Here is a 24,861-nt window from a genome sequence, read left to right as displayed (position 1 = left end):
GATATTCCACCATCCGGCTACATCCCTAAACTTAATATCCATGTAAAAAATAAAAGTACCAGTTTTCTTGCTCGAAACTGGTGCAAGATATTTCCATTTCAGCACCAAAGTCCTGTTAAAACCGCAAACATCTGCATGGTATGTAATAAAAATGAAACAAATTAAAACTGAAGAGGCGTGAAATACTGCATTATAGTGGCGTATAGTTGAAAAATGTTTGCCACAACTATATATCGTGAACTATCTTCATTACTGTAGGATTTTTCGTCTTAGGAGGCTTGCTACTATTATCAGTGTCATCAGAATACACAATAAAGAGAAACTCCTTCTTTGTCTGAATTGCTCCTCTAACGTCCGTGGTAAATGCGGTTCCTATATTGCCAAATGAAACTTTTGTGGCTGTCCAAATCCAATATCGGAATGCCCTCGAGTTGCCATAGTGTTTGGTGGGCCATTTATCTCTATCATGCTCATACTTTGAGTACGTCTTGACATAACCATCTCCAAGGAATGCAAAGATGACCTGAGTAAACGAGTGCAAAAATGAATTGAGTGTGTTCATTGCGCTGTTACTTCCACCTGCTCCCTGCATGTCAGCTCCGTTTGTAGTGATACTCCTTACTGATTGTGCGCAGAAATCGTATAGTACAGTTAAAAATCCAATACTCCTTCCACTTCCCCTGATTGCTCGTGATGTAGCTGACTCTGGGTAATGAAGACCACAGATGAAAATGGCTGCACATGTCATCTCTACTAAAAAGAATAGCCATGCTCCGTGCCATGTGGCGTCATTGCCTTTCCATGGTTTGTTTGGTCCAATGTTCTTGCTCTTGAGAATTAAAATTGTAATGGGAGCCAAAGCGCTCGTAAAGAGAACCACCAGGTCAATATTGTATCCAGTTCCAACATCTGTCAGTTTATAAGGCGCTATACTCGGATAAAAGGCATTGTGAATACCGTAACCCAGTGCATTTAACAGGATTGGTGACCAGGCTTTACTAAGTGCTGTCATGAAGCCATCATTGTTCTGAGTAGTTTGACCTTGAGCTTCTCCAGTGCTACCACCACCTCCACTATTATTACTAGCAGGCTTACTATCCTCCTCATACCAGTACGCAATGGTATACAATAGCGCATTAATGCTAGTAATGCATATGGCTATAATCAGCTGGCATACAACAAGCCAGTAGTTGATGTTGGAGAGTCCGAATAGTTCCCAGAAGAAGATGAATGCAAGGTGAAAGGTGGAGACAAACACACCAGTGAGTGGCAGAGAAAGCAGGAAAAGGGGAATGTTGGCTGTGATAATGTCTATAATCGTGGTAAAACACATCCCAAGCAGAAAGGAGGCCATCAGAATTCCCCAGTAGTAGAGAGTAAGATGACCCTGTTCTCCACCAGTACAGTAGATGAGTAGCAAAAGGACAAAGCACAAGCTAAAGGCTATAAAGAATCCTGCGGTTATCTTCTTTTTCCCACCTCCTTGGCACTGGGAATAGACGGTCATTATAGTTACTCCTATTAGCGAGAGGATCCTAAATACAACAATCATCCTGTTGATGTATAGACTCAGATAACTTGCAGATATTTGGAATCTCGCCAGAGTGTACTTTGCAGCAGCTAGGGCTAAGTAAGGGAGTTGATAGAGAGACAGACCTGCCATGAAGGCTACCGTCTTCTTTAGTAGACTTTGATCTTGTTCTTTCTTCTTGTCCATCTCAGTATCTTTAGTCATCATTACCCTTTATAACCCCTTTGATAGCATCTTCCAGCCCTTGTCTAAAGGTGTCTCGTAAAGGAATAACCTTGTCTTCCTCATCCTTCCAAGTGAGTAAGAAAAGACAAGATGAATACGCTACTATCCTCCTGGAAAATTTTCAAGTGTATAAGCCATCCTATAGGCTCTAGTTAAAACTATACTACATTTAAAACTAAAGGAAGGAATGAGAGGACCTCGGAGGATTCTCCGGGAACATCTGCCAGACCCCATAGCTCATTGCCGAGATATCGCCTTAGAGCACAGTATTGAGATTTTTCAGTAATGCCTAAAGTAATCTCCGTATTTTATTCTACCGGTATGTCCTCCTCATGCTTATTGCTCTCCAGGTTTTCTCAGTCTATTCTTTGATACAAATTTAATTCTTTTACTCCTAAACGTTTTTTCTAGTATTCTTCCTTCGATCTAATTACCTCCTTAAACCTTTATTCATATATTTAGACCACTTTAGCGGCCTGACTGCCACAAATTCTGAGTTTTACGGGTGATATAGGCCAGTCCTCAATCTTCCCCCCTGAAGCCCATTCTCTCTTGCATTTCTTAAAGACGTCATTGCTGGACGTCTTATGGACGATGATAGGAAATACTGGGACATAATGCTTGTCTATTGGGATATTTGGTAAGACCTCCACTGTGTGATGTACTAGAGACCATTTCTGTAATGTTCATAGCTGCTGATTCCCTATTAGAGATATCCAGCAATCCCAGACATATCTATGGTTACTATGGACCCTGTACTAGTGATTTCAGATCTCACATTATAGTTGTAGCCTTGATAGCTATACGCACAAAATGTATAGAGCCTAGGAAATAGCCACGGGTAAAAACCTATATCTTCCGAATAGACACTGTCCAATGGGCTATTGATAATGTTAAAGTAACTATTTGCTAGCAACTAGTTCCTGGAGAATACCATTATCAATAGCCCATTGGACAAGTTCCCTTGCCGACATAATTTCTACAAATAACATTTCTAGTGTAAAGGCTGAGAAATTAAATTTGTCCCCCTGTGGAGGACCAGTTTATCGGTGATGCATTTGTTGGCGAGACATCAAAACTGGTGTACGCGGAGCTCACAAGACTATCTGGAGAGAGTGGATCTGTCATGATTTCCTTTAAAAGCGTGGACGTATGTACATTGTGTCCTTTCCAGCGCGTCAACTTTCCGTTGCACCAAACACCGCGTTTAAAGTTTGGGTCATCCAGGTCCAAGTATACACCTTCACCGTGTTGCAGGCCATTTTTCCACATTCCTCTATATTCACTTCGATCCCTCGTATATATGCCATATCCATGTGGTTTATTGTCGCATATGCCTCCAGTGTATTGGCCATCTATGGACTTGATGCTCCCCTTGAAGAGCTTACCAGATCGTGAGAATCCACTATATACATTACCGTCTGGACCCTCAAACTCTGTGTATACAACATCTTCATGTGGCAATGCTTCATCCGATTCATTTTGCGATATACTATCCTTTCGCCAGAACGGCTTGTTTAAAATGCTTCCATATTCATCCAGCGCGTATTTTTTCCCGTTGTCTAGGATGCTTCCTGCGATTTCCAGGTCACTTAGAGATAGTTTTGGACTCTGCGCATTTACCTGCAAGTTATCAATTGAACCGAGTGTTCTGGTCCCACTAGTCAAATTTTCATATGCTGAATCTATGGAATGCTTATAAGAATGGGTTTCAGAATAGATTGATTGCTTGTCGTATGGAATGCTAGAGTCTATAGATGGTTTATAGGACCCATGTGCATCCACTGAAAAGTTGGTTGAGAGATTGGCAATGTCAACTTCATTCTGTCTGTGAATATACTTTGTCCCAAAAGCTCGTTTGTAGTTCACCAGACGTGTGTAAGTGTTCTTCTCTGACTTGTAAGTGTCGCCTTTATTCTTGTCGAAGAAGATGTAATAGTCCTCCTGGAGCTCTTCTGGGTTGATACTTTGTCCCTGTCCCATGGTGGTTTACAGCAAGTTATGGTACAATGCTTATGCCTATTCTCGAATATTTCTGTCTGTAATTGAGTAAAAATGTCTAAATTGGCGAGTATCCCGGGCTATGTGTGATTTCTACCTAATTTTTGGTATTACCGGTAACGTACTTATTGTACAAAAACAAAGTGATATGGTACATTATGCACAGATATTGCAATCGCTAATGTGTATTCATAGACATTGCAATGTGCAGTCCAGCCTGTGAAGATGGGGTATTTAGGGCACCGTTGGATCAGTCGGTTAATAGAAGATTTTATAGTAATTTTAGGCTATTTTAGATTTTACGGATTTAAAGTTGTTATTTTGATCAAGGTAGGTATGCGTTTTCCGGCGTTGTCGCTGCGCAGACCGCGAATAGGAGGGGCAGAAGGCGACCCATAGACCAATAAAGCTAAAGACTGCCAAAATCACAGCAGAAAAATTCCCTGTTGGTTATCCAAACCTTTATTTGGTAAATGGGCCGTGTATAGCCCCTTTTGTCAGTGCTGTGGCGGTGCTCGACTGTGGTAGGGATCCCAGAGGCTCTTTACACTACAATAGGCGTTTATGGGTTTTGCTAATGCATTTTCGTCAAAATTATAACTGTCACAAATGGAGGGATGCGACACAAAGTGTCTAGCTTCTCCGGGACATTCACATGACGCTGTTTTCATTTCTCAATGGAAATGTCCAGCAGATAACTCTAGTCATAGGGTGAATGTGGGATGTAATGTTGGCCAATAGTGAACTCGGGGCTTATAGAGACTTGCTGTTCTTCTGAACTCTCCTTGACGGTTGTCTTGCCCCTCCTAGGCTCTGCTGCTACCCATTCATGCTTCACATGCCATGCATTATTACACAAATGTACAGATGCCATCTCGTCCAGTGGTGAGTGTCTTTAGCCAGTCTGGCGAAAAGGCTTCGACTCTGATGCCTCTTGTATTCTCAACTCCGTTGCGCAGTGACTTGGTTCACTATGTACACACAAATATGGCCAAGAACCGCCGTCAAGCCTATGCTGTAAGCAAGATGTCTGGATTCCAGACCTCTGCCAGAAGTTGGGGTACTGGTCGTGCTATGGCCCGTGTACCCCGTGTCAAGGGTGGTGGTACCCACAGAGCCGGACAGGCTGCTTATGCCAACTTTTGCCGTGCTGGTGGTATGTTCGCACCCACCAAGACATGGCGTAGGTGGCATCGCAAGGTTAATTTGAAGGAGAAGAGGTTCGCACTTGCTGTTGCAGTTGCTGCCTCTGGAGTTGCTCCACTTGTCATGGCCAGAGGTCATCGCATCGAGAGTGTCCCAGAAGTCCCACTTGTTGTTGACGACTCCATTGAAACCATCAACAAGACCAAGGACGCTGTTGCTCTCTTGCAAAAGCTGGGTTTGTCTGAGGAGCTCGATAGGGTGAGCAAGAAGAAGTTCCCCAAGAGACTCAAGAGCAAGCATGGTACTGGACCACTCATTATATTGCGTGCCTCCGCTGTTGAGGGACGCCGTGCCTTCAGGAACATTCCAGGTGTCGAGGTTGCCGCTGTTGAGCGCCTCAACCTTTTGAAGTTGGCACCAGCCGGTACTCTTGGCAGATTGTGCGTATGGAGTAAGGCTGCCTTTGAGGCCTTGGACCAAGTTATTGCTGAGAAGGGCATCAAGGCTAAGCCATTGCTTACCAACCCGGATATCTCTGCCCTTGCCAACTCCACTGCTGTCCAGACTGCTCTCAACCCACCAAAGACTGGAAGCCTAAAGAAGAAGATCCAGAGGGGAGCTAGCAAGAGGGTCCTCAAGTCTGTAGTCAAGGCCCTGGAGAAGGTCAGCAAGAAGAAGGAGGTATCCAAGGACGCCAAGAAGGCACTCAAGAAGAATTCCAAGCTCTTCTTCAAAAATATCAGAACTGCTCTTAACACCGGAGTAGAGGCTTCGGCTTAATCAACATTTAAAGGTTTATATCCACTCTATTCATTCTCCCAATGGGGACCGAGGGCCGATGGGAGGCGACCCTCGAGACCATTCCTCAGTCTCTTTGTGTATAGATGCATTTTGTCCATCCGAGGAGGATAAATCGCATGTTGGTGGCTTCTCCGCTACCCCTGGACTTTGTGTCCAGGATTGTCATTAAATTCTCACCAGAGAACAAATGTGCAGAGTTCGTACACTTTATCCATCTATTTAATTATCGTAACAATCATTATATCACATTTTAGGACGTTTATGAGGAATTACATACCGCTAATGTCCTACGGGAATCCTCACCTCAAATTCTCCAAGTTCTGTCTTGATGATGACCAAGAGTATTGCAAGGTCTTCCTAAGTAAGTTTAATGAAAGAGCTAGTTAGATTCATCTTTGCACATCACTAAGGTTTTGTGATTTACTGAAACTTCGGGGTTGACAATTTATACACATTTCCATACTCTACATTCACATTATAGAAAATGGATCAGTTCACGAATTTGGTTTTGGTGAGTATCCTCAAGATGTCATGCAGAAGATTCTTGATCTTGAAGCAGAGAATGGATGACTTCCTTCCTCTATAAGTTCATCCATTCTAGCCGGTTTTCGCCTATTTTAGTCCGCTATTAACCTACTCACATGACTTTAACACTATGTTATGGCATTATAATGGTAAACTACCCATTTTGGTGATGGCTAGCTATGGATAACCGACTTACCGTACAACCGCGAGCCGGGACTCACAGATTCCTTAGAGTAGCTTTGGAACTCAAAGTTGACTTTGGAGAGATTTAAAGATGACTGATGCTACGATAAACGGTATCGAGTGTTCATCTACACAAACATTCATGTATAGAGACGGAGGTGGTGACTAGGAGGGCACCAATTAATCCGTTTGAAAGATTGCGCTCTAAAAAGGGTAGGGCAGTTAATGATCCAAAGTTGAAGAATAATCCGCTATACGGACGTTTGATTGTCTGCTCTGTGACCACTGCGGCCATAATTTTTGTTTTCCTGGCTGAACTGGTATTCAATAAGGTGACCTTTAACGGCCGCTGCATTTCCAAGGTTTTATACCCACGACCTTTAAATGGAAAAGTAAAACCACCATATCTAGTGGAGCTCGGCTATGGAGCATGCGAATATAATTTGCAGACAAGGGCCGCAGATAGAGTATTTTTTGGTACCGACGCATCAGATAAAGGATGGCCAATTGAACCCAGTGGAGCATCTAAGGCGGCCTGGGACTCACCAAACTTTCGCATTTTCGAAAGTGTAGGTGGACTCAGCGCAAATTTGATACGAAACTATGGAGAGTGGTTTAGACTTGTATGGAGCATGTTTTTACATGGTGGATGGATGCATATTGCCTTTAATGTTTGTTCTCAGGTGCAGATTTTATGGATTGTTGAACCGGTAAGTGTGATCTATGTTGCTAGGTTCAGATGACTAGGGAAGTTGATAAAGATGTTGATATGGAGAATAGTGAAGGATGCCATTCATCCATACTGCCCATTCTGCTCACACCAGTTGAGACATTAATGGAGTACTACTATGAATGAGACTATGGAAGGATGATTGAGTATGATAGAGGGATGACAAGTAGTAGAGGAGAGAGAATCTGAGGAAGACTCTTCTAAGGAATCTCATAATCCTACTTTCTTGGTTCCTCTTCTACTAAACTTGATTAAGAACTAGAGGATGAAGGCTCTAGTAAAGCTTAAGAATCTACTGCTGGATCTTCTACTGAGTGTGATGTTTGTGGTAATGCTAGAGGACCCTAAAGACCTGTTGGTAAAGTTAAAGAACCTAAAACAGCTGGATCTAAAGAACAAGCTCTTAGTTATTCTGAGCATATCTCTACTAGTTCTGTTTATATTGGAGTTCATACTATTCTCTCTGGCTCTCTTCTCCTGGTTACCCTTTCCCTCCCTCTCCTCATCTCTCCCCTACTGCTTCCCCTGCTTCTGCTGTCTGCTCATGGTCTTTCTGCCCTTATGGTTCCTCAAACTGCTATTGGTTCTGCTGGTGAAACTAAAAGTGGTCAACTTCTAACTCTTAAAGACTCAGCATTTTCTATTCGAACTCAAAGAAACCTTTTAAAGAAAATCTTAGGAAGTTTTACTGGAACTATGGGCACGGTTTGTAGAGCAAGATACCACTTCTTAGACTTATTTCCACGCATAATAGGATGTAAATATCTCCTAGATATACTCCTGGAATTACCACAGTAGGAAAGAAGTACTTTGAGAGAAACGGTACTGAATGGAAGGATATTACTGAGGGTGACTTCTTCAACAAGCTTGATAAAATGACCATCTCCTAAATAATCTCCCGATCCTTCTACTACTCCATCTTAATAGCCTCTCATGACTCCTTACCCCCTATGGATATAATGCAGTATGTTCTCCTACCCTTGGTAGGTAGTAGAGACTCTCCCCTCTAGACTCCTCTCTTGTTGGTATACTGGAATGCTAGGACTTATGCAGACTTTTACTTGGATAACAATAATACTCCCTTTGGTCATCTGATAGTCCATACTACTTATCTCCTACTAAGACTACTCATACATACATTCATACCATTATTTAGGACTGGGGATTTTGGAGAACCTTTATACTCTTTTTCATTAGTGGAATAGGTGGTAATTTAATGTCTGCTGTCTTAGATCCATGTGGAGTTACTGTGGGATCTTCTGGTGCTCTTTATGGACTATATGGCGCTCTTATTCCATATTGTATAGGTTTGTCTACGCATGCTCTCTATACTTTGCAGTGTATATATTCATCCATTAATGCTTAAAATATTAAAATGCAGAATATTGGAACACATTACCGCATCCAATCTTCATAATTATCTTTCTCATTGTGTCGATATTCGTTGGTTTATTGACGGGGCTCTCAGGGTATATTGACAATTATGCACATTTGGGTGGGTGCATGTTTGGGCTTCTTTGGGGATTTACCACGATTAGAAGTGTTTCCATATTTGACCGATGTGCCATTTACGAAAAGTGCCTCTTATCACCTGTTTTTTCATGGATGCTCACCAAAAAGTACAAGGCGAAACTTGAGCTTTCCATTGTCCTGAAAAAGAAGCATCTATGTCGGCGAAGGGAGGAACTGGAGGCTCGCAAAAAGGCTGTAAAGAATGGACTCACTGCCAAGTATATTGCAAAGATTAAAAAGAGTCTGGACTCTGAAGGATCCCCTCCGTTTAAAATGAGACTTCGGGAATGGGTTGTACGATGCACTTGTGGAATCGTAATGGTTTGTTGAATGGATGTGTAAATGCGAACGGAGTGAGCATGTGAGCTATGGAATAGCGAACCGGAGCTCTATGGCGACCAAAAGGAGCCTAAGTAGTAATGGCGAGTACACAGAGTATAGGAGCCTAAATAGTCACCTGTTCTCACTCCATTAGGCTCTTTAGAGACTATTATACCAGTGGAGCTAGAAAGACAACCAAAGGGAGTCTATAGAAGAATAATGGATGAGGGATTACTACTATGGAATGAGTGTAACGAGTGGAATAGTGATGGAGACTCTATGAGCCTAGTGAGTAGAGGATAAGTTGCGAGTATACAGAGTATAGGAGCCTGTTTATTCATTGGTAGAAGAATGAGAGTATACCATAGGTGGATAGAGCATTTCATCGGTAGTTTCTTCTCATCCTCAGTATTATGACTACTACTCCATTCTTATAGTCTCTGTAGTGATCATTTAGGCTCCATTGATTTAGCATCGCAACTCGCCGTTTCACAGCTCGTATGACTCCCTAGTCTTTGACGTCGGTCGTCTAGTACTCCTTACAGTCGTACTTGCACAGTGATAATCCTACTAGACAGAAGAGCTCCCAGAGGTCGCACATTCGCTATTCCATAGCTCACATTATGCTCACTGCTCTGTGGTTCACACTCCACTCATTTATTCACCATCACATGCCCATTTAGGTTTTAATATTAATCATCTTATCAACGCTCCTATTCAACTCTCGTTTGTATTCAAAATTCCGTCCTTGGGGTCAGTTGAAGCTTCGCGGTTGGCATTCTTGTCACTGCTGTTTTGTCAAGAAGCTCAAGATTTTTGCAAACGCTGACACCGCCAAGGACATTTTTTGGTGTTGGAACGACAAGAGGGACGCGCAAGAGTATTGTAGAGACACTGATAAAGGCGTAGGTCTGATTGAATCATCGGCAAATGTCGCGCTAAACCTCGTAGAAGACCTGGGAAATGCATTTGCATGATTGGCTCGTATCCTATACTTTCAAATGCGTGAGTGAATGAGGACAAGATGGGAAGGACAGGAGCAGCTCATGGACAGCTTTAATGTCCCATACACACGCATCAATTAACGAATGGAAACCCAAGTTTGGCATTCACTAACTTCTCTCTGATCCTTTTCCACGTTATCATTTCATTCAGATCCTGAGGGACACAAATGGAGGATGAGAATCCAAAGACGGAAGACGCTACGAGTATTGAGGACGAAATGAGACCAATTTTGGCGGCTTGGAGATCAATCAGCGAATATTGCAGGGTTAGGAATGTGGATGTGCTCATTGCGTCAAAGGGGAGGTCTACAGAGGCGATTTCTGCCCTTTATCGCGCCGGTCAGACACACTTTGGCGAGAATCGAGTGGATGAGCTCGTGGCAAAGGCGCAAGAGCTCGACAATCTGCCAATAAAGTGGCATTTCATCGGACATTTGCAGAGTAACAAGTGCAAGATGCTGGCAAGCGTCAAGGGGCTCTATATGGTCGAGTCTATTGACTCTGTAAAGACTGCCATGGAACTCGACAAGTGCCTTGAACGCGTTTCCAAAACCGTCAAGGTACTCGTCCAAGTCAATACCACCCTGAGGGAACAGTTTGGAATCTTGTACAACCAGATGGAAAAGGTGCGCGAGGTTGTGAGTGCCGTCTTGGCCAGCCAACATCTCGAATTTTCTGGGCTCATGACCATTGGAGATGGCACTAGTGAATGCTATGCCAGGCTCATAAGCGTTAGAAGTGAGCTGGAAAGGTCTGTAGGACCATGCAAGGTCATGAGTATGGGCATGTCACACGATTGGAAAGATGCAATTGAGGGAGGATCTACCCAGGTTAGAGTTGGTAGGTGCCTATTTGAGGCTTGATGTTCCAAGTCCCGAAGAATGAGGGACTAGAGCGAACACAGTGAGTATGAGCGACTGAAAGAAGCTCTTCCACCTAATAGGATTATCACTGTCCAAGTACGACTATGAGGAGTACTGAAACAGGTGACCTACCGACGTCGGAGACTAGGGAGTTTGTCACTATGGAATGAGTGTAACGAATGGAATAGGGATGGATACTCTATGAGCGAAGTGAATAGAGAAGTTGTGGTGAGTATACTTTAGTGTAGGAGCTTGCCCATTCAAAGTGTTTGGTAGATGGTAGGATGTTCCATGCGGTAGCAAAGCTAGTTGTGAGGGAGAATGTAGGGAGTGAGTAGGTAAGGTACTGGTCTGCTCCCTTTGGTCGCATTGAGACTACTCATGGATCTCAGAGTTTTGAAGAATGGTGAGTGTGGAGGAGATTAGGCCAGTGAGAATACCGTAATGATACACTTGTAATAATGACTCAACAAGAAGTAACCATTGAACTTAAGGAAAAGCCAACTACTGATGGTAGAGAAACTACTTATACAGGAGCTTCTACCGGAAATAAGACCATTATTGTCGAAAGAACCACCGACCCTCCCGGATCTAACTTCTACAGGTACACTCATAAGGTTTCTAATGGAGAACAGCAATTCACACTTGCGAGAGTACTAGGTGATGATAGTCAAAAATTAGAAGGGATTCCTCCTCATAGTGGATCTGATGGAAAGGTGACCTCAGTTTCCGCTTACTATTGGAAACGTGACAATGGTACTCAGACACCTAATAAGGTTCTCTTGATAGAAGTGGTATATAGTGGACCAGATAAAACTAAGTATTATAAGAATACTAGTGGTACTGAGTGGGTTGAAACGTCCCTCCAAAATGACCTAGAGAAGGTACTTGATCAGCAAAACTGTTACAGCAATAATGCTGTGACCTTAGACCTTACCAGGAATAATTCAGAGGGCCATAAGCATGGTAAAGGATACTGTTGCGATGAACATAGGGGTGATCAGTACAAGGTCTCTGTTCAGGAAATACCGGTTAACCATCGTCATAACCACGGAAAATCTACAAGACTTTATAAACATTCTATTACCAATGGTGGACGGTTTGCAGGCATCAAGTATTATGAGAATGGTGACACAAATAATCCTAAGAATAGGAATAATGTAAAGATTCCCGGCCTTCAAAATCCTGGAAAAGATTCAGTAGACATATATGCATTATACTCTGGCAATAATCAGGAACCGGAGCTTATATATGTCAATAGTGCTGGGGGTTCAGGTGTTACAGGATGGTTTAAGAAGGGGAGTGGTACTAATGGAGACTGGGAAAAGGCTGATAAGCTCCAAAATATAACACCTGATAACTTTAGAGACCTTGAGTGTAACGAATGGAACGGAGTTGTTGGTGAACTTGACGGGTATAGCGTCAGTAGTTTGCAAGAATGTCAAGAATATATTAAACAACAAGAATTACGTGCTCAAGAAACTGTCAATCTAGAACAACAACAACGTACTAAAGAATCTGAAGAACAAGGGCAAGAGCTAGGACAAGGACTCCAAGATGAAGAAGCCGAGAGGCGTAAGACAAAACAAGAGGGAGAACCTGCTTTTAAACTTCCTGCTGATAAAGAAGAATCTAGTAATGACGCTAGGGGTCGTGATGATAAAGATGGTCCTCCTGGTAAACAGGCTGGTAGAGAATCAGATTCTGGTCCTAGATTTGCTGGATATAAAGAACTTCAAGAAATTACTAAAGGGCATACTGATAACTCTCAACTTCGTCAACAACAAGATCTTGATTCATCTTCTGGACAACACCATCAACCTCCCGTTGTCCAATCTGCTACTAATGATGACAATGATATTACTGCTGGACTTCCTCTGCTCTTACTCAAACTCAACCTGGCCCTTCTGGCTCTGACTCTTCTGAAACTCCTACTGAAGATTCTGCTGCTTCTGGAGAAACTGCTGAACTTGCTGGTGCCGGTCTAGTTGGTGGTAGTCTCTATGGTGTAATCTCTGGCCCTCTTGCCGGAGCTGGTGGTCTTATGGAGGACTACTACGGATGGATGCTGAGGAAGATGGACCACTAGATTCATCCTCCATTTGTCACACATTACAACTCTCTCCACTTATATTAATGTACTATAAACCATTATGTGTTACTACTATTCTACACCTGCTATATTCCATCTATTCATTCTGCATGCCACCGAGGAGGTCCCAAATTAGTCCATCTACCTCTTCTCCCTTGAGGATAGAATCACAAACTGCGAGCGCAGTATCCACATCAAGTGTATTGGCAATGTAAAGCAAAAGATGGAAATCACATGGTGTGTTTGTGTACTTCCATATATTTACATCTGTGCTTACCTCTCGATTTTCCCGTGGAAATCCAGTGTGTTTGAAAAATGGCATTGGATGTATAGGTGCAGAGTCATTTACACGCACAATTAGCCAATCAGAGTCAAAGGAAGAAACTTCCTTTCCAGATTCAAATATTTGTGGCAAGATCTCAAATGAGCTAGAAGCCTTTCTAATCTCTACCATCTTGATATCATTCTGTTCCTCGGAAAACATGCCATCTCTCAAAAGGGCCATTGCAGAGTCCGACGCCATGAATGCATTTAAAACTGGTTTGCCTTCTCCATCTGGGCACATTGTGCATGTAACGTGTGTTGACACTGGGTAACCCGTGTAGTGTATATCTTTTGCTGTATCCAACTGTCTCTTTGCAGCGTCAATAATGTCCTTTGGAGTCATTACATTTTCTCTAGGTAAATGTGTGAAAATGTATCCGATACGCTCCAAACCGAGCTTATTTGCGATCCTGTCTACTGTGTTTAAAAATGGATCAGAGAGGAGTTCAGAGTACTCCATGAAACTCCTTTGAGGCGGCTCATATATGGCTTCACAAACTGCTCTTATACCCAAAGGATAGTGAGAATCCTCTATATAATAACCATATAGCCACCCAGCACGTTGTTCCGCCATCTCTAGAGTGTCTATCCAGTAGTTTGCAAAGTTTTTCATTTCTTCTACATTCATAAATTCAATATGATCTACATGGCGATATTTTTGGTGCTTTATTGTTATTCCTACTGGGAGTTTATTCATGCACCCTCTCTGGATTTCAACGGGCCGATAAGATTGCTTCAGAGCGAGATCCCCGATAGAGTAACCGTTGTCTTGTAAGAATGCGTCAAATGACTTGAACCTTGGCTCGTTCTTTTCCGGTTCAGCTGTATATTGGTATGAATATAGTGGATGAGAAAATGTGAATTGTGTAGCACTGTGAATAGGCGAAGGATGAAGTGAGCATGCAGGATATACAGATTCTGCGGTCATTTATCCAAAGACCAGTATACCAACAAGAGACTAGTACAGAGGAGGAGCTAGTACCTACCAAGGGTAGGGGAGATAAGAAGTGTCCTATTGACAGATATATGAGGGTGTTCTTCCTGTAGTACATTACAGACGAGTGATTAGTCGTGCAAGTATAGAAGGTCCTTTCCAGATTCCAAGACCGATGAGACCTCCAGTAGCTCCTAAGCCTCCACTAATTTTACCGTAGTGAGATGTAATGAAACCAAGTATCTGCTGAAAAGTGTTCTGTGAACCATCAGAGCCATGTCCAGCACCGGATTCTTCACCACTTCCAGAATGACTATTTCTAGCTTCTAGTTCTTCATCTTGAGCACCGCTCTCACCAGCAGAATCTGATCCACCTCCATCACCATTACTTTGAGATCCTAATCCTTGTTTAATCTCTTTATCAATTTCCTGGAGAAGTCCAGAGATCTCACCATCTTCATCATCTTGACCTGTAGGTTGCCTGTCTTTGGGAACTCCACTCCAGGTATCAGGATCTTTAATCCTTTGGTACCAAACGTTGGACTGGTCACTGGTAGCTGAGAGGCCTATCAAAAGTGGGTTTCCAGAAGTTTTTGGAGAGCAAAATACAAATACCTGGTTAGCATCCTTTGGAAGCTTAATTCCAGCCTGTTCGGCTCCTCCATTTTTTAATCTGCTGATATACCCATTAGAAACAACATGTAGGTAATATCCGTAGGTACTAGTCATTTCTGTTACTGAAATTTGCTTATAATTACAACTTGGACATTCATAGGGACCATCACTCGTCTTTGAAATATCTATAACATGAGCATCATTCTTTTCACAGTTCTGCTCATTCAACTTGTCCTTGAGATTACTATCAGTTATATTTCCGGGGTTTCTCCAAGAGTTACTACCACTGTAATAAGTGTAGTAGACTGAGGTATTTCCATCCCCAAGTTGAATTAGGAGCGGATTACTAAAAGTTTTATCCCACTCCCAAAAATATACATAAGCCTCACTATACTTCTTTTCATAAACAGGAGGATCAAAAGGTATGTTCTTGCTACTGGTTTTTGTTGAAAGGAGTCTTATATTTGATCCTGCAGTAACAGGAGTGTGAGTGTATTTTTCATAGATTTTATGGATTGGAGAAGGCCCAGTGACTTCAATTTTAAGTGTCTCATTTATAGTTGGAGGTGGGCTGGTGTCACCACTAGCAAAGTACGTATTATTTTTAACATGGTCAACCCTAAGAATGATAACAGTAGTTAGATTCTTGATAATTTCTTTGAGTTTTTCAGGAAGTTGGTGTTCTTCAGTGATCTCTGGATCTTCTCCTGTCCATTGATTGGAAATTAAACTATAGCTATCCTTTTTATAGTAATAATAATTATCAGTCCCAGTAGACTTTTCAAGTCCCACTATCAGGGGAAGCGCATTGGTGGCATCATAACTCAGATAGTATACAGCGACACCTTTGTTATATTCAACAGTTTCTGTTAAGGGAAACCCATTCTGCTTCGTTCCATTATGGTTTATATTCTTAATAGAACAATTGCTTGAGAAGGAATGAGTGTATTTCTTGTAACCTTTTTCGGGTTTATTCTCTTCATTTTCTACATTTATAGTATTATCACATGCATCTTTGTATTTTCCACCAACCGCTGTTTTACTAATGTCGATGTCTACATGTGTTCCATTGGTACATGTTTGTTCTGCACTCATCTATCATCTCCATACTTCCAAGACATCCTCCATCTTTATTCAGTAGTATTTCCTAACATTCCCTCCACTGATTCCTCTATCATACTCATTCATTCTTCCATTGTAGTAATCCATTAATGTCTCAACTGGTGTGAGCAGAATGGTCAGTACCCAAGCTAGTATCTAGAGTATCTCCATAGACAACCATTAAATCTGTCTAACCCAAGGATCTCCCTTATAGCGATTATAAAGTTTCCAGCCTGCAAAACAAGCCAAGGCAGAAGTACCAAGAATGCCAGTAGTTACAGAGATGGTAGTCTTAATAATGTTAGTAGGATCAGAGCCAGTTTGAGAAGGGGTTTTAAAAGGGCCTGGACCATAAGATCCAGGAGAATCGGCTGAGGCTTTATGAGCAGCAGAATTTCCAGTATTTAAAGTATCTGATGTTTGTTGAGCAGCAGATTGAGCAAGAGGATCACCAATTTCAATAGTAAAAACATATTTATACATAGTGTTATCATGTTCCATAGTGTTGTAATCTTCCTCATCCAAAATAAGCCCCGAACTATGTGTAGTGTTTGATAAAGTATCAAAACTTATATCTTCTAACTTAGAAGACTCTCCACTGGATTGAGGGAGTGGGCCTTGTAGGTATCCGATATCCTTTCCAAGTTGAGGAACATGGATATCTACAGGAGTATTACGAGTAATAAGAGGTGCAGTAGGTTGAGTGGTGTCTCTAGTATGAGCAAAGATGTAGTTTGATTGATGTTCTTCGACCTCCAAATCAGATGCCGTACCTCTATATTCTTCATATTCTACTGTATCATAAGCAACGAAATCTCCACAAGTGGTGGAAGGAATATCAGCAGATTCTGTATAAGTGCTCAAGGATTCCCCTTCTAATACAGACGAACTGTTCAGTCCTCCACGTCCAGAAGGAACAGGAGGTTCTTCCTGTTTCTCTTTTTCTTCGTCTTCTTCATCATATCCAGAGTTGGATCTTAGTTCTTCAGTCTCAACAACTTCAGGAATGACATCAGTAGCAAGAACCTTGTTAGCCCATTCAAGAGCTGCAATTATAGCGGTCAATCCAACTATACCTGATCTATCTAGTCCATAGTTAATAGCTTGACTAAGGGTTTTATCGACCACTTTCAATAGTTCTTGATCAGGGTATTCTACAGCTACACTAACTTTACCGTTATCAGCAACAAGTTCTTGGGAAGCAGGTTGAAGTTGTTTTTGTTGATTTTCTGCAACTATCACCAGTTTTAGCCTATCCCCTACTATTTCTTCCTCTTCCTCTTGTTCTTTCACTTTCTCATCTCTTGCACTTTGAAAGCTAATGTCTAGCTTCCTCTTAATCTCATCTAGAGTACCTTGAAGAATACCATTACTATTGGCTGTTTTTGGATCCTTGCCTTTTAGTTCGCTTTCCTCTGCCCATTTACCATCACCATCTTTCGATTCACTGTGCCACTGGTGAGTCCTTTTGTTTTCACTACCGCTCTCAACATAGACCAGAATAGGCTCATTACAGTGTGTAAGGAAGACTATTACCTGAGTAACGTTCCATAGTGGAGGTTTTTTCTCGTCTGTACTGGAGCCATTAGTGAAACTAGTTACGGTAAAAGGCTCTCCTGGTTTTCCGTAGGTATGCACTTTGGCGGTGTATTCCTTCAATTTTACTCCATTGTAATCGTCAACTACTACTTCACCAGGACATTTTTCATTAGTACACTTCTTTTCGACCTCTGCTCTACATTGTGTGTTGTCATACCTTCCAGTAGGTTTAGTAACATCTATATCAACTGGATGGAAGAGTTTGCATTTTTGTTTATGGAGAGTCTTTGCAGATACAGGGTCTAGCCCTATCATAGTCCACTTGCTATTGTCGTTGGTACTTACATTCCCATCATTTTCGAGAGGGACGGGTTTGTCACTAAAACGTTGAACATAGACCTCAATAATAAGGGGTTTATTTCTATGTTCTGTATCTTTATCCCAGTAGTAGACAGATAGATCGGAAGTTTGTTGGTTAACATCGAGTGTAATGGGCTGATAACCATCTTCTTTCCATAAAAGATTAACCTTTTGGTATCTAACAGCCATTGCATTTTCACCGTATTTATGTTTGTACTTTGTATATCCAGAAACACCTCCGTCATTTGCATATCTGATAACAGTAACATCAGTCTTATTACATGCACATTCATAGGTACCTGTCCTGTGAATGTCGACGAAATGGAGATCGTGGAGTTGGCAGGTGAGATGCTTTAGCTGTTGTATGAACTGAGGAGCAGGCTCATTTTCAGGAAAGTTTTGAGTATTAGAAATAAACCTCCATTTTTTGTTGCTCCCACCCAGATTTTCATACCAAGTATAATTTTCTCCAGCATTTTTCTTAACTCCAAGAATGAGAGGTACATTTATATAATCACCATCCTTCTTGTCATATTTAGCATTGTGGTAGGTACATACCTCAGTGATTGCTTCATGTCTTTTTGCAAGGTCAGATCCATCCTCATGAGTAAGTTCATCTCCACCATATTTTAGGTGACGTATATTTACTTCCCCGTCCCCTATATGTTTGCATACCCTGTAATTTGTATCCTTGGTTTTGATGTCTACATTTCTCAAATATGCCTTGAAACGATTAGAACAGTTACAGTCTCCAATTTGATGGCCACCTTGTTCTCCACTTGGACATTTGTTCCTTATGTTTATTGTAGGCATTCATAATGCTGTTTTATTCCTAGTCTCAAACTCTACATTCCTTAAATTATGTTATAGTAGTTCCCTTATTAAACATCCTCAGACATCCATTCATTCATCCTCTCTCACAACTAGCTCACAATCAGAGAGAGTGTCCACAGAACAAGATTAACAAGTATCAAGACTATTCAGTAGTACAGTATGGAGGATCTACTGGAATATAAAGAGCCCATGAAAGAGTCTCTAGAGATACATAGGCTCCCGTTGGTCACCCATTCGCTACGCTCATATACTCATCATTCATATCCTCTTGCCACTTACAGTGCCAATCGGATATTCACCAAAAATCCACAAAACCACCTTACCTGGTTCTTCCTTATCTTCCTTCACCTCGACCTTTTCGACGCTCTTGTAGCTTATGGACGGTTCCTGGTCATTGTAATCACTCGCATGTTCCAAAAATAGGCTGGTTCCGTGAGAAATTCCCAGCTGGGTTAGCGGAGCGGAATCTGGTCCAAAAACCTAAAAGTCAACGTGTCCCAAAATCATTTCATGGCAACTACTATGGATGCAGAGAGTATATACGCAAATACAAGTGAGTATAGATGCGCAAAATGGGTACGAAGCCTCAATGGGTGTGTGTAGGATGCCCGGGGCAACCAAAGAGACAAAACAAGACACAGAGCGTGTATTACCTCAGTTTGTCCATCTTCTGTATACAATTTGACAATTGTACCCTCATTTACCTTGAATCTCCTGTTCAATTCGACCTTTAAGTCGCCGAAAGTCGCGTCTTTGGACAGGGAGATTCGACTGACACCAATGCTGCTACGAATTCTAACAACTAGTCCATCAAAAGACATTATAATGACAAATTAGTATACAATGACTGAGGGTGGAAATCGGGTATGTACACGGGCTTCACACGGCGGTCCCGCTGGGCCCTTCAAGCGACTTTTCGTCCAGCCACCAGAGCATCCGTAACGACCAGTTTTGGCGTTTCTGATCACGCAGAGGCTGTATGAGGTCTCTAGGGGCACAATTGGCCAGAGCGAGAAGTGTCTGTATGGCTGCTTTGAGCTCCCCTTGTCGCCTGTATACATCCATGCACATTCCCAGAGTGTCCACTGGCTATGCAAAACCACAACTAATTGAGCGTGCAATAGTGAGACGCACTCTCATACGTTCCAAAGCACCAGAATGCCTTCTTTCCATTGATCATAGCCTTCAGGTAACAGCACTGAGGACCCGTAGAATCTGGCGATGGCTTGAACATTGTCGAGTAAACCGATTCATCGTACAAGGATTTACGAAGAATAACAAACATTGCAACCTGCAAAATGTTGTTACTTGGCATTCACGGAGCACGTAAAGATAATGGAACAAAAAACAAACCAGTCCTACGAGAGGCAAAATGCGAATGATAATGTCTAGAGGCTTATTCTTGAAGAAGGCAATAGAGTTGAGGGTATCCTTTATTGTCCTTGGACCACCGAGCATTCGTCTCTTCTTGTTGAGAGCTGCAGTTTTCATTTTTCTATCAAGCCTTGACTTGACCTTTGACCTCTGCTGAGCACCCATAGTCCATGAAAGGAGAGGGGATAGCAAAAGCCCATCAACCGCCGGTGACTCTTTTAGGATAAAGTCGCTCTTTAAAGTTGCAAGACTCCAAAGAAGACCTCCGATCCAACCTCCCTAAATGTTCATGTTTCAGTTGTAAAGGTCTGGACTAGTAGTGCTAATACTCCATAGTACAATGCATAGTGAGCACAAAACTAACCATGTGGGCGTAGAAACTGATGGTCTCTCCGTTGATCAATACGAGACCAAATACGGATATAATGATTGAAATTACAAGAATTCCAAACGGGTGCGCCAAAGATACCCAATTTTCGATACAATATGGAATCAAGGCGGCTATAAGGCCAAACAAACACCCTGATGAACCAATTGTTACCATGGACGGACTGAAGACCGCAGCCACCAAATTTCCGGAAATACCACTAATGAAAAAGAGTATAAAGGTTCTCCAAAATCCCCAGTCCTAAAAAGTGGTATGAATGTATGTATGAGTAGTCTTAGTAGGAGATAAGTAGTATGGACTATCAGATGACCAAAGGGAGTATTATTGTTATCCAAGTACAAGTATGCACGAGTCCTAGCATTCCAGTATACCAACAAGAGAATAGTCAGAGGGAGTGTCCCTACTACCTACCACAGGTAGGAGAACATACTGCATTATATCCATAGGGAGTATCCTAGAATAGTGCTCTATATGCGAGTGATTAGAAACGACATGATATTAGGCCATTTCCATATAGTAACACCGACGAGACCTCCGGTAACTCCTAGACCTCCTGTAACACCACCGGCTATAACACCTACATTAGATGACTCAGAAATGTGTTTATTCCTAAGAGCATCAAGTGTGATCTTTAGTTTTTCACCTTCAAGTAGTTTACCATCAAGTTCTTCAGTATTTTTCTCATTTTCCTTCCCCCCTAATTTGGTCCAGATAACATCTCCATTTTTGCCACTAGGCCTTTGCCAATATTCATGCTTGGTTTTAGTATCCTCTTTAATTTCTAGCTCAACAAGAAGTGGTGTAGTACCTTTGGAGTCTGAATTAGTATAAAATGCTGTAATACTATCAACAGGTTCTTGAGAAGATATACCATTAAGTGGAGCATCCTTGTACATAACTTGAGTGACATTAAACCTCGCGTTATCCTTTGCAGTATGAATAATTTGTGAATAACCACTTACATCAGCAGCACCTGTCCTAATCTCAATAGTTTTACCATCAGATTGATAGCTAGTTTCAGATGAAGAGGGTAGCTTTTCAAGTTGAATGGTTACTTGTGTAGATTCTTCTTCTGTAAGGAGCTTCTGAATCTTATTCTTTTCATCAGCACTAGTAGGCTTAGTAGCCTCATCTGCCACTTCTCTCCATTCATTATCATTTCCTTTAACCTTCTGGTACCACTTTTTCTCCTTATGCAGTTGAAAGTTAATAAGAAGAGGACTTTCAGATTGATCATGGAAATAGACAAAAAGCTCCTTTATATTAGTTGGAGAAGAAAGACCTGTTTGAGGTTTGCCACTACTCCAAATAAAGGAGGAAACAGAAAATTTTCCAGACATATGATGTCTGCGTTTAGTGTAATTGTGGTCTCTCTCATCACTAGATTCTACCTTAATCCAAGTACTACAGTCAGGGGAACCACACTTATATTGGTCACTATTCTCAGAGATATTTATGACATGGGCTCCACTTTCTTTGTCCAGTGCAGTTTTCAGTTCACTAGATATTATTTTCTTATCATTAACCCACTTTTCACCATTATCTAGCCTGTAGTATGTGGCTTCTTTATCCAAGCCGAGCTCCAGAATGAGAGGTTTAGCACGCTTAGTATCTGTTTTTGCATAGTAGACAGAGGCATTATAACGCTGAGCTGTAAGTACAGAATTTTTAAAGTTGATAAATTTTCCATTATGTTTTGTTCCAAGTATCCTCATTGATTCACCTCCTACAAGACTGTGAGTATATTTATTATATCCTTGAGGTTGATTTGGTTGTCCAGTAACAGTTATCTTAACACCTGTATTTATGGATGAGTTATCCGTACTATCAAATGCATATGTTCCGCTAGTCTTGCTGAGGTTTAGAGAAACTACCTTTTTAAAAGTATCATCATTAACAATCTTGTTAAGTCCACTATAAACATTGTTGGCTTTATCAACTTTGGTCCAAGTCTTAGAACCTATCCCCGTAGGAATGTAGTATTCATGATAAGACCGCCAGGTCCCCTTTGTTAGTCTAACTATTAAGGGACAGAAATTAGCATTGTCGTGACTCCAGTAGTAAACTGCAACATCTGTATGACAAGAAGTAATACCTTTAAATCCAGATTGTTCAGATTTGTTGTAGTCGATTCTACCTAAATAATAAAACAGTTCACTAAATCCCCAGGCTGGTAAGGAGTGTATGTATGTTTTGAATTCCTTCCTTGGATCTCCAAATTTCACCTTAGGTTTTATCTTATACCCACAAGTGGGATGAGTATACCCATTCTTATTGAAAACGTCAACGAGTACATATAGATACGGGCTGTATCTATCTTTGCTGCAGTCTGACTCTTCACTTTTACCCATATACAAGTCCACATTGCCACTTTCGTGGTACCTCCTTAACTCCTATATCCTTCATTCATCCCTCCATATTCCCCTCCATGGTAGTAATCCATTCATGTCTCAACTGGTGTGAGCAGAATTGTTGGCATATTCCCCTATGGAACAAAAGTCCAGAAAATAGTCCACCCATAAATCAGTACCCACTATCACCCCCTTTGCCATCTGAACCTAGCAACATACATCACACTTACCGGTTCAATAATCGACAAAATCATAACTTGCGAACAAACATTAAATATCAAATGCACGAATCCCCCGTGCAAAAACATGCTCCAAAATAGTCTAAAATTCTCACCATAATGTCTCACATAATTTGTATTCAGGGCTCCCAAAGAGTGAAAGATTCTGGGATTAGGCGAATCCCATCCGGCATCTGATGGATAATTAAGTGAGCCATCAATCAGAGACTCTGGCCATCCTTTATCCGACGCATTTGTGCCAAAAAATACTCTCTCTGCAGCCTTTGTCTGCAAATTATATTCACATGCTCCATAGCCGAGCTCTACCATGTATGGAACCTTCACAGGAGTCTCATTAACAGAGGGATACAAAACCTTGGAAATACAGCGACCGTTGAAAGATACCTTGTTAAATATCAGTTCCAGACAAAACACTGCAACAAGGGCATAAGAGGTTCCGACGCCAACTGTATGTTTCTTTTGTGGCTTTAAACCCTTGCGGTCCTTTGCAACTTTTTTGGCAGCTGTTTTTGCCACCAAAAGGTCATCTACACTCTTTCCCTCCTCTGTACCTCTACCATCCTCCAAATCTCCAAGTTGCATTATTTTCGATTGTCTTGGTATAGAGACGGGGTCAATTGGGGCAGACTTTGCCTTTCTGTTTCTTTCATCCCTGTAGACGTTGGGATAGGAAAAGCTTGAGTCGCTGGAGGCTATACTGCTCTTTCTAACCTTGAATGTCTTGTGGAACCATGTTGAAATTCCCCCAAGTAATGACCCCTGCCGCTTTTCTTCTTCCGGCAAGGGGGAAACGGTAAAAGTGTCCTTTTTAACTCTACCGCTATCTACAATTTTCAGGGTAGTCTCATCTCCACCATCCACAACTTGCGAAGATCTAGCATCCGAACCGACAGTTTCAAGTTCTGTTTTCTCTTGTACAACAACCTGTTCCGTGGGTTCATCTGTTACGCCATCCTGAGGTGTAGCTTTAACCTCTTCAACAGTTTCTTCCTCCAGAACCTTCTTTGGCTCTTCTACAACCTTTTCAGCGGGTGTCTCATCCAAGGAAGGAGACGGCTTCTCCGCAGATGACCTCTTGTGCTTGAACTGGGACTTGCTCGACTTTCTGGAGAGCGGCTGCTTAGTTTCAACCGGTGCGGAGGGCCTTGGTGCCGCTTCAGAGACCTTTGGAGACGACTTTTCAGCCGCCGGTTTCCCCGGTGGGATGGAGGTACTTTTGGATTTTAGCGGTTTAGGCTTTCCCAGAGAGGCTTTTGGCGCTGGTTTGACGGAATGTCCAGTCTTCCGAGCTACGTTTGGCTTTGACTCTCTCACATTTCCTCCAAAGATATTTGCCTTTAGGATGTCCTTCACGGTCAATCCATCGGCATCTACGACTCCTTTATCGTCTACCTTTTCTGTAGGCGAGGGAGTATTGTCTTTGGTTTGACTAGAACTCATGTTTCAGGGGCATTCTCGTGAAATGTGTAAGCGAATGGGCGAGTAGACAATCAAGCGAACGTCTGGTACAAAAAAGATGAAAAGATGAGCGAATCACTCGCAAAATTTTGGGTGAAATGTGTATCCTGGTGGACAAGAACAAAGTGCTACCCTACAGGACCGGAGCGGGCCCTTGCGTGGCCTTGCCAGTCACTATTCATAAAGTAGACACCAGAATGGTGTGTGTAGGTTTTCTTTTCCTCAATTCTTGCTGTGTGCGCGCATTTGAACGTCTACTCGCGGATATCGCGACTCTTCCTGTCTGTCTAGCTGTTCCTCCGAGTGGAAACGCCACTGCCGAACTGCGAGCTCCTCTCACTGTCCATCTTCCGAGTGACCATCCATAGGCAGCCACTCATTCATTCTCTCGCATAACCATCTACCTACCG

At 42.0% G+C, this 24,861-nt stretch overlaps 12 protein-coding genes across 12 annotated transcripts; 5 read left to right on the top strand and 7 right to left on the bottom strand.

Moving 5' to 3' along the window:
- Positions 1 to 226: 226 nt before the first annotated feature.
- Positions 227 to 1,738, bottom strand: BEWA_023730 (hypothetical protein; the record flags this gene model as incomplete). The annotated part of the gene is made up of 1 exon (XM_004829133.1): positions 227 to 1,738. One exon carries the CDS (start codon positions 1,736 to 1,738, stop codon positions 227 to 229), a length of 1,512 nt encoding a protein of 503 aa, XP_004829190.1.
- Positions 1,739 to 2,770: 1,032 nt separating this feature from the next.
- Positions 2,771 to 3,959, bottom strand: BEWA_023720 (hypothetical protein; the record flags this gene model as incomplete). Its single annotated transcript, XM_004829132.1, has 1 exon — positions 2,771 to 3,959. The coding sequence occupies exon 1, from the start codon at positions 3,737 to 3,739 to the stop codon at positions 2,771 to 2,773; it is 969 nt and encodes a 322-aa protein (XP_004829189.1). The 5' UTR covers positions 3,740 to 3,959.
- A 49-nt stretch (positions 3,960 to 4,008) lies between these two features.
- BEWA_023710 (60S ribosomal subunit protein L4/L1, putative) lies at positions 4,009 to 5,683 on the top strand (the record flags this gene model as incomplete). The annotated part of the gene is made up of 2 exons (XM_004829131.1): positions 4,009 to 4,087; positions 4,625 to 5,683. Exon 2 carries the CDS (start codon positions 4,625 to 4,627, stop codon positions 5,681 to 5,683), a length of 1,059 nt encoding a protein of 352 aa, XP_004829188.1. The 5' UTR covers positions 4,009 to 4,087.
- Positions 5,684 to 5,787: 104 nt separating this feature from the next.
- Positions 5,788 to 6,274, top strand: BEWA_023700 (hypothetical protein; the record flags this gene model as incomplete). Its single annotated transcript, XM_004829130.1, has 3 exons — positions 5,788 to 5,900; positions 5,959 to 6,065; positions 6,186 to 6,274. The coding sequence occupies 3 exons, from the start codon at positions 5,788 to 5,790 to the stop codon at positions 6,272 to 6,274; spliced, it is 309 nt and encodes a 102-aa protein (XP_004829187.1).
- Positions 6,275 to 6,503: 229 nt separating this feature from the next.
- BEWA_023690 (hypothetical protein) lies at positions 6,504 to 9,952 on the top strand (the record flags this gene model as incomplete). The annotated part of the gene is made up of 5 exons (XM_004829129.1): positions 6,504 to 6,525; positions 6,563 to 7,122; positions 8,299 to 8,449; positions 8,524 to 8,975; positions 9,659 to 9,952. 5 exons carry the CDS (start codon positions 6,504 to 6,506, stop codon positions 9,950 to 9,952), a joined length of 1,479 nt encoding a protein of 492 aa, XP_004829186.1.
- Positions 9,953 to 10,146: 194 nt separating this feature from the next.
- Positions 10,147 to 10,842, top strand: BEWA_023680 (hypothetical protein; the record flags this gene model as incomplete). The annotated part of the gene is made up of 1 exon (XM_004829128.1): positions 10,147 to 10,842. One exon carries the CDS (start codon positions 10,147 to 10,149, stop codon positions 10,840 to 10,842), a length of 696 nt encoding a protein of 231 aa, XP_004829185.1.
- Positions 10,843 to 11,303: 461 nt separating this feature from the next.
- On the top strand, positions 11,304 to 12,830 carry BEWA_023670 (hypothetical protein; the record flags this gene model as incomplete). The annotated part of the gene is made up of 1 exon (XM_004829127.1): positions 11,304 to 12,830. The coding sequence occupies one exon, from the start codon at positions 11,304 to 11,306 to the stop codon at positions 12,828 to 12,830; it is 1,527 nt and encodes a 508-aa protein (XP_004829184.1).
- A 201-nt stretch (positions 12,831 to 13,031) lies between these two features.
- BEWA_023660 (hypothetical protein) lies at positions 13,032 to 14,186 on the bottom strand (the record flags this gene model as incomplete). Its single annotated transcript, XM_004829126.1, has 1 exon — positions 13,032 to 14,186. One exon carries the CDS (start codon positions 14,184 to 14,186, stop codon positions 13,032 to 13,034), a length of 1,155 nt encoding a protein of 384 aa, XP_004829183.1.
- Positions 14,187 to 14,309: 123 nt separating this feature from the next.
- On the bottom strand, positions 14,310 to 15,902 carry BEWA_023650 (hypothetical protein; the record flags this gene model as incomplete). The annotated part of the gene is made up of 1 exon (XM_004829125.1): positions 14,310 to 15,902. The coding sequence occupies one exon, from the start codon at positions 15,900 to 15,902 to the stop codon at positions 14,310 to 14,312; it is 1,593 nt and encodes a 530-aa protein (XP_004829182.1).
- A 186-nt stretch (positions 15,903 to 16,088) lies between these two features.
- Positions 16,089 to 18,620, bottom strand: BEWA_023640 (hypothetical protein; the record flags this gene model as incomplete). The annotated part of the gene is made up of 1 exon (XM_004829124.1): positions 16,089 to 18,620. One exon carries the CDS (start codon positions 18,618 to 18,620, stop codon positions 16,089 to 16,091), a length of 2,532 nt encoding a protein of 843 aa, XP_004829181.1.
- A 279-nt stretch (positions 18,621 to 18,899) lies between these two features.
- On the bottom strand, positions 18,900 to 19,462 carry BEWA_023630 (hypothetical protein; the record flags this gene model as incomplete). The annotated part of the gene is made up of 2 exons (XM_004829123.1): positions 18,900 to 19,121; positions 19,295 to 19,462. 2 exons carry the CDS (start codon positions 19,460 to 19,462, stop codon positions 18,900 to 18,902), a joined length of 390 nt encoding a protein of 129 aa, XP_004829180.1.
- Positions 19,463 to 19,746: 284 nt separating this feature from the next.
- On the bottom strand, positions 19,747 to 24,433 carry BEWA_023620 (hypothetical protein; the record flags this gene model as incomplete). The annotated part of the gene is made up of 6 exons (XM_004829122.1): positions 19,747 to 19,932; positions 19,995 to 20,294; positions 20,380 to 20,643; positions 20,925 to 22,423; positions 22,499 to 22,796; positions 22,985 to 24,433. The coding sequence occupies 6 exons, from the start codon at positions 24,431 to 24,433 to the stop codon at positions 19,747 to 19,749; spliced, it is 3,996 nt and encodes a 1,331-aa protein (XP_004829179.1).
- Between the last annotated feature and the right edge of the window lie 428 nt (positions 24,434 to 24,861).

This window comes from Theileria equi, chromosome 1 (genome assembly GCF_000342415.1).
Source record: "Theileria equi strain WA chromosome 1, complete sequence".
Classification (NCBI taxonomy): domain Eukaryota; phylum Apicomplexa; class Aconoidasida; order Piroplasmida; family Theileriidae; genus Theileria; species Theileria equi.
The sequence above is the reverse complement of the archived record's forward strand: the minus strand, read 5'-3'. Positions and strand labels throughout refer to the sequence as shown.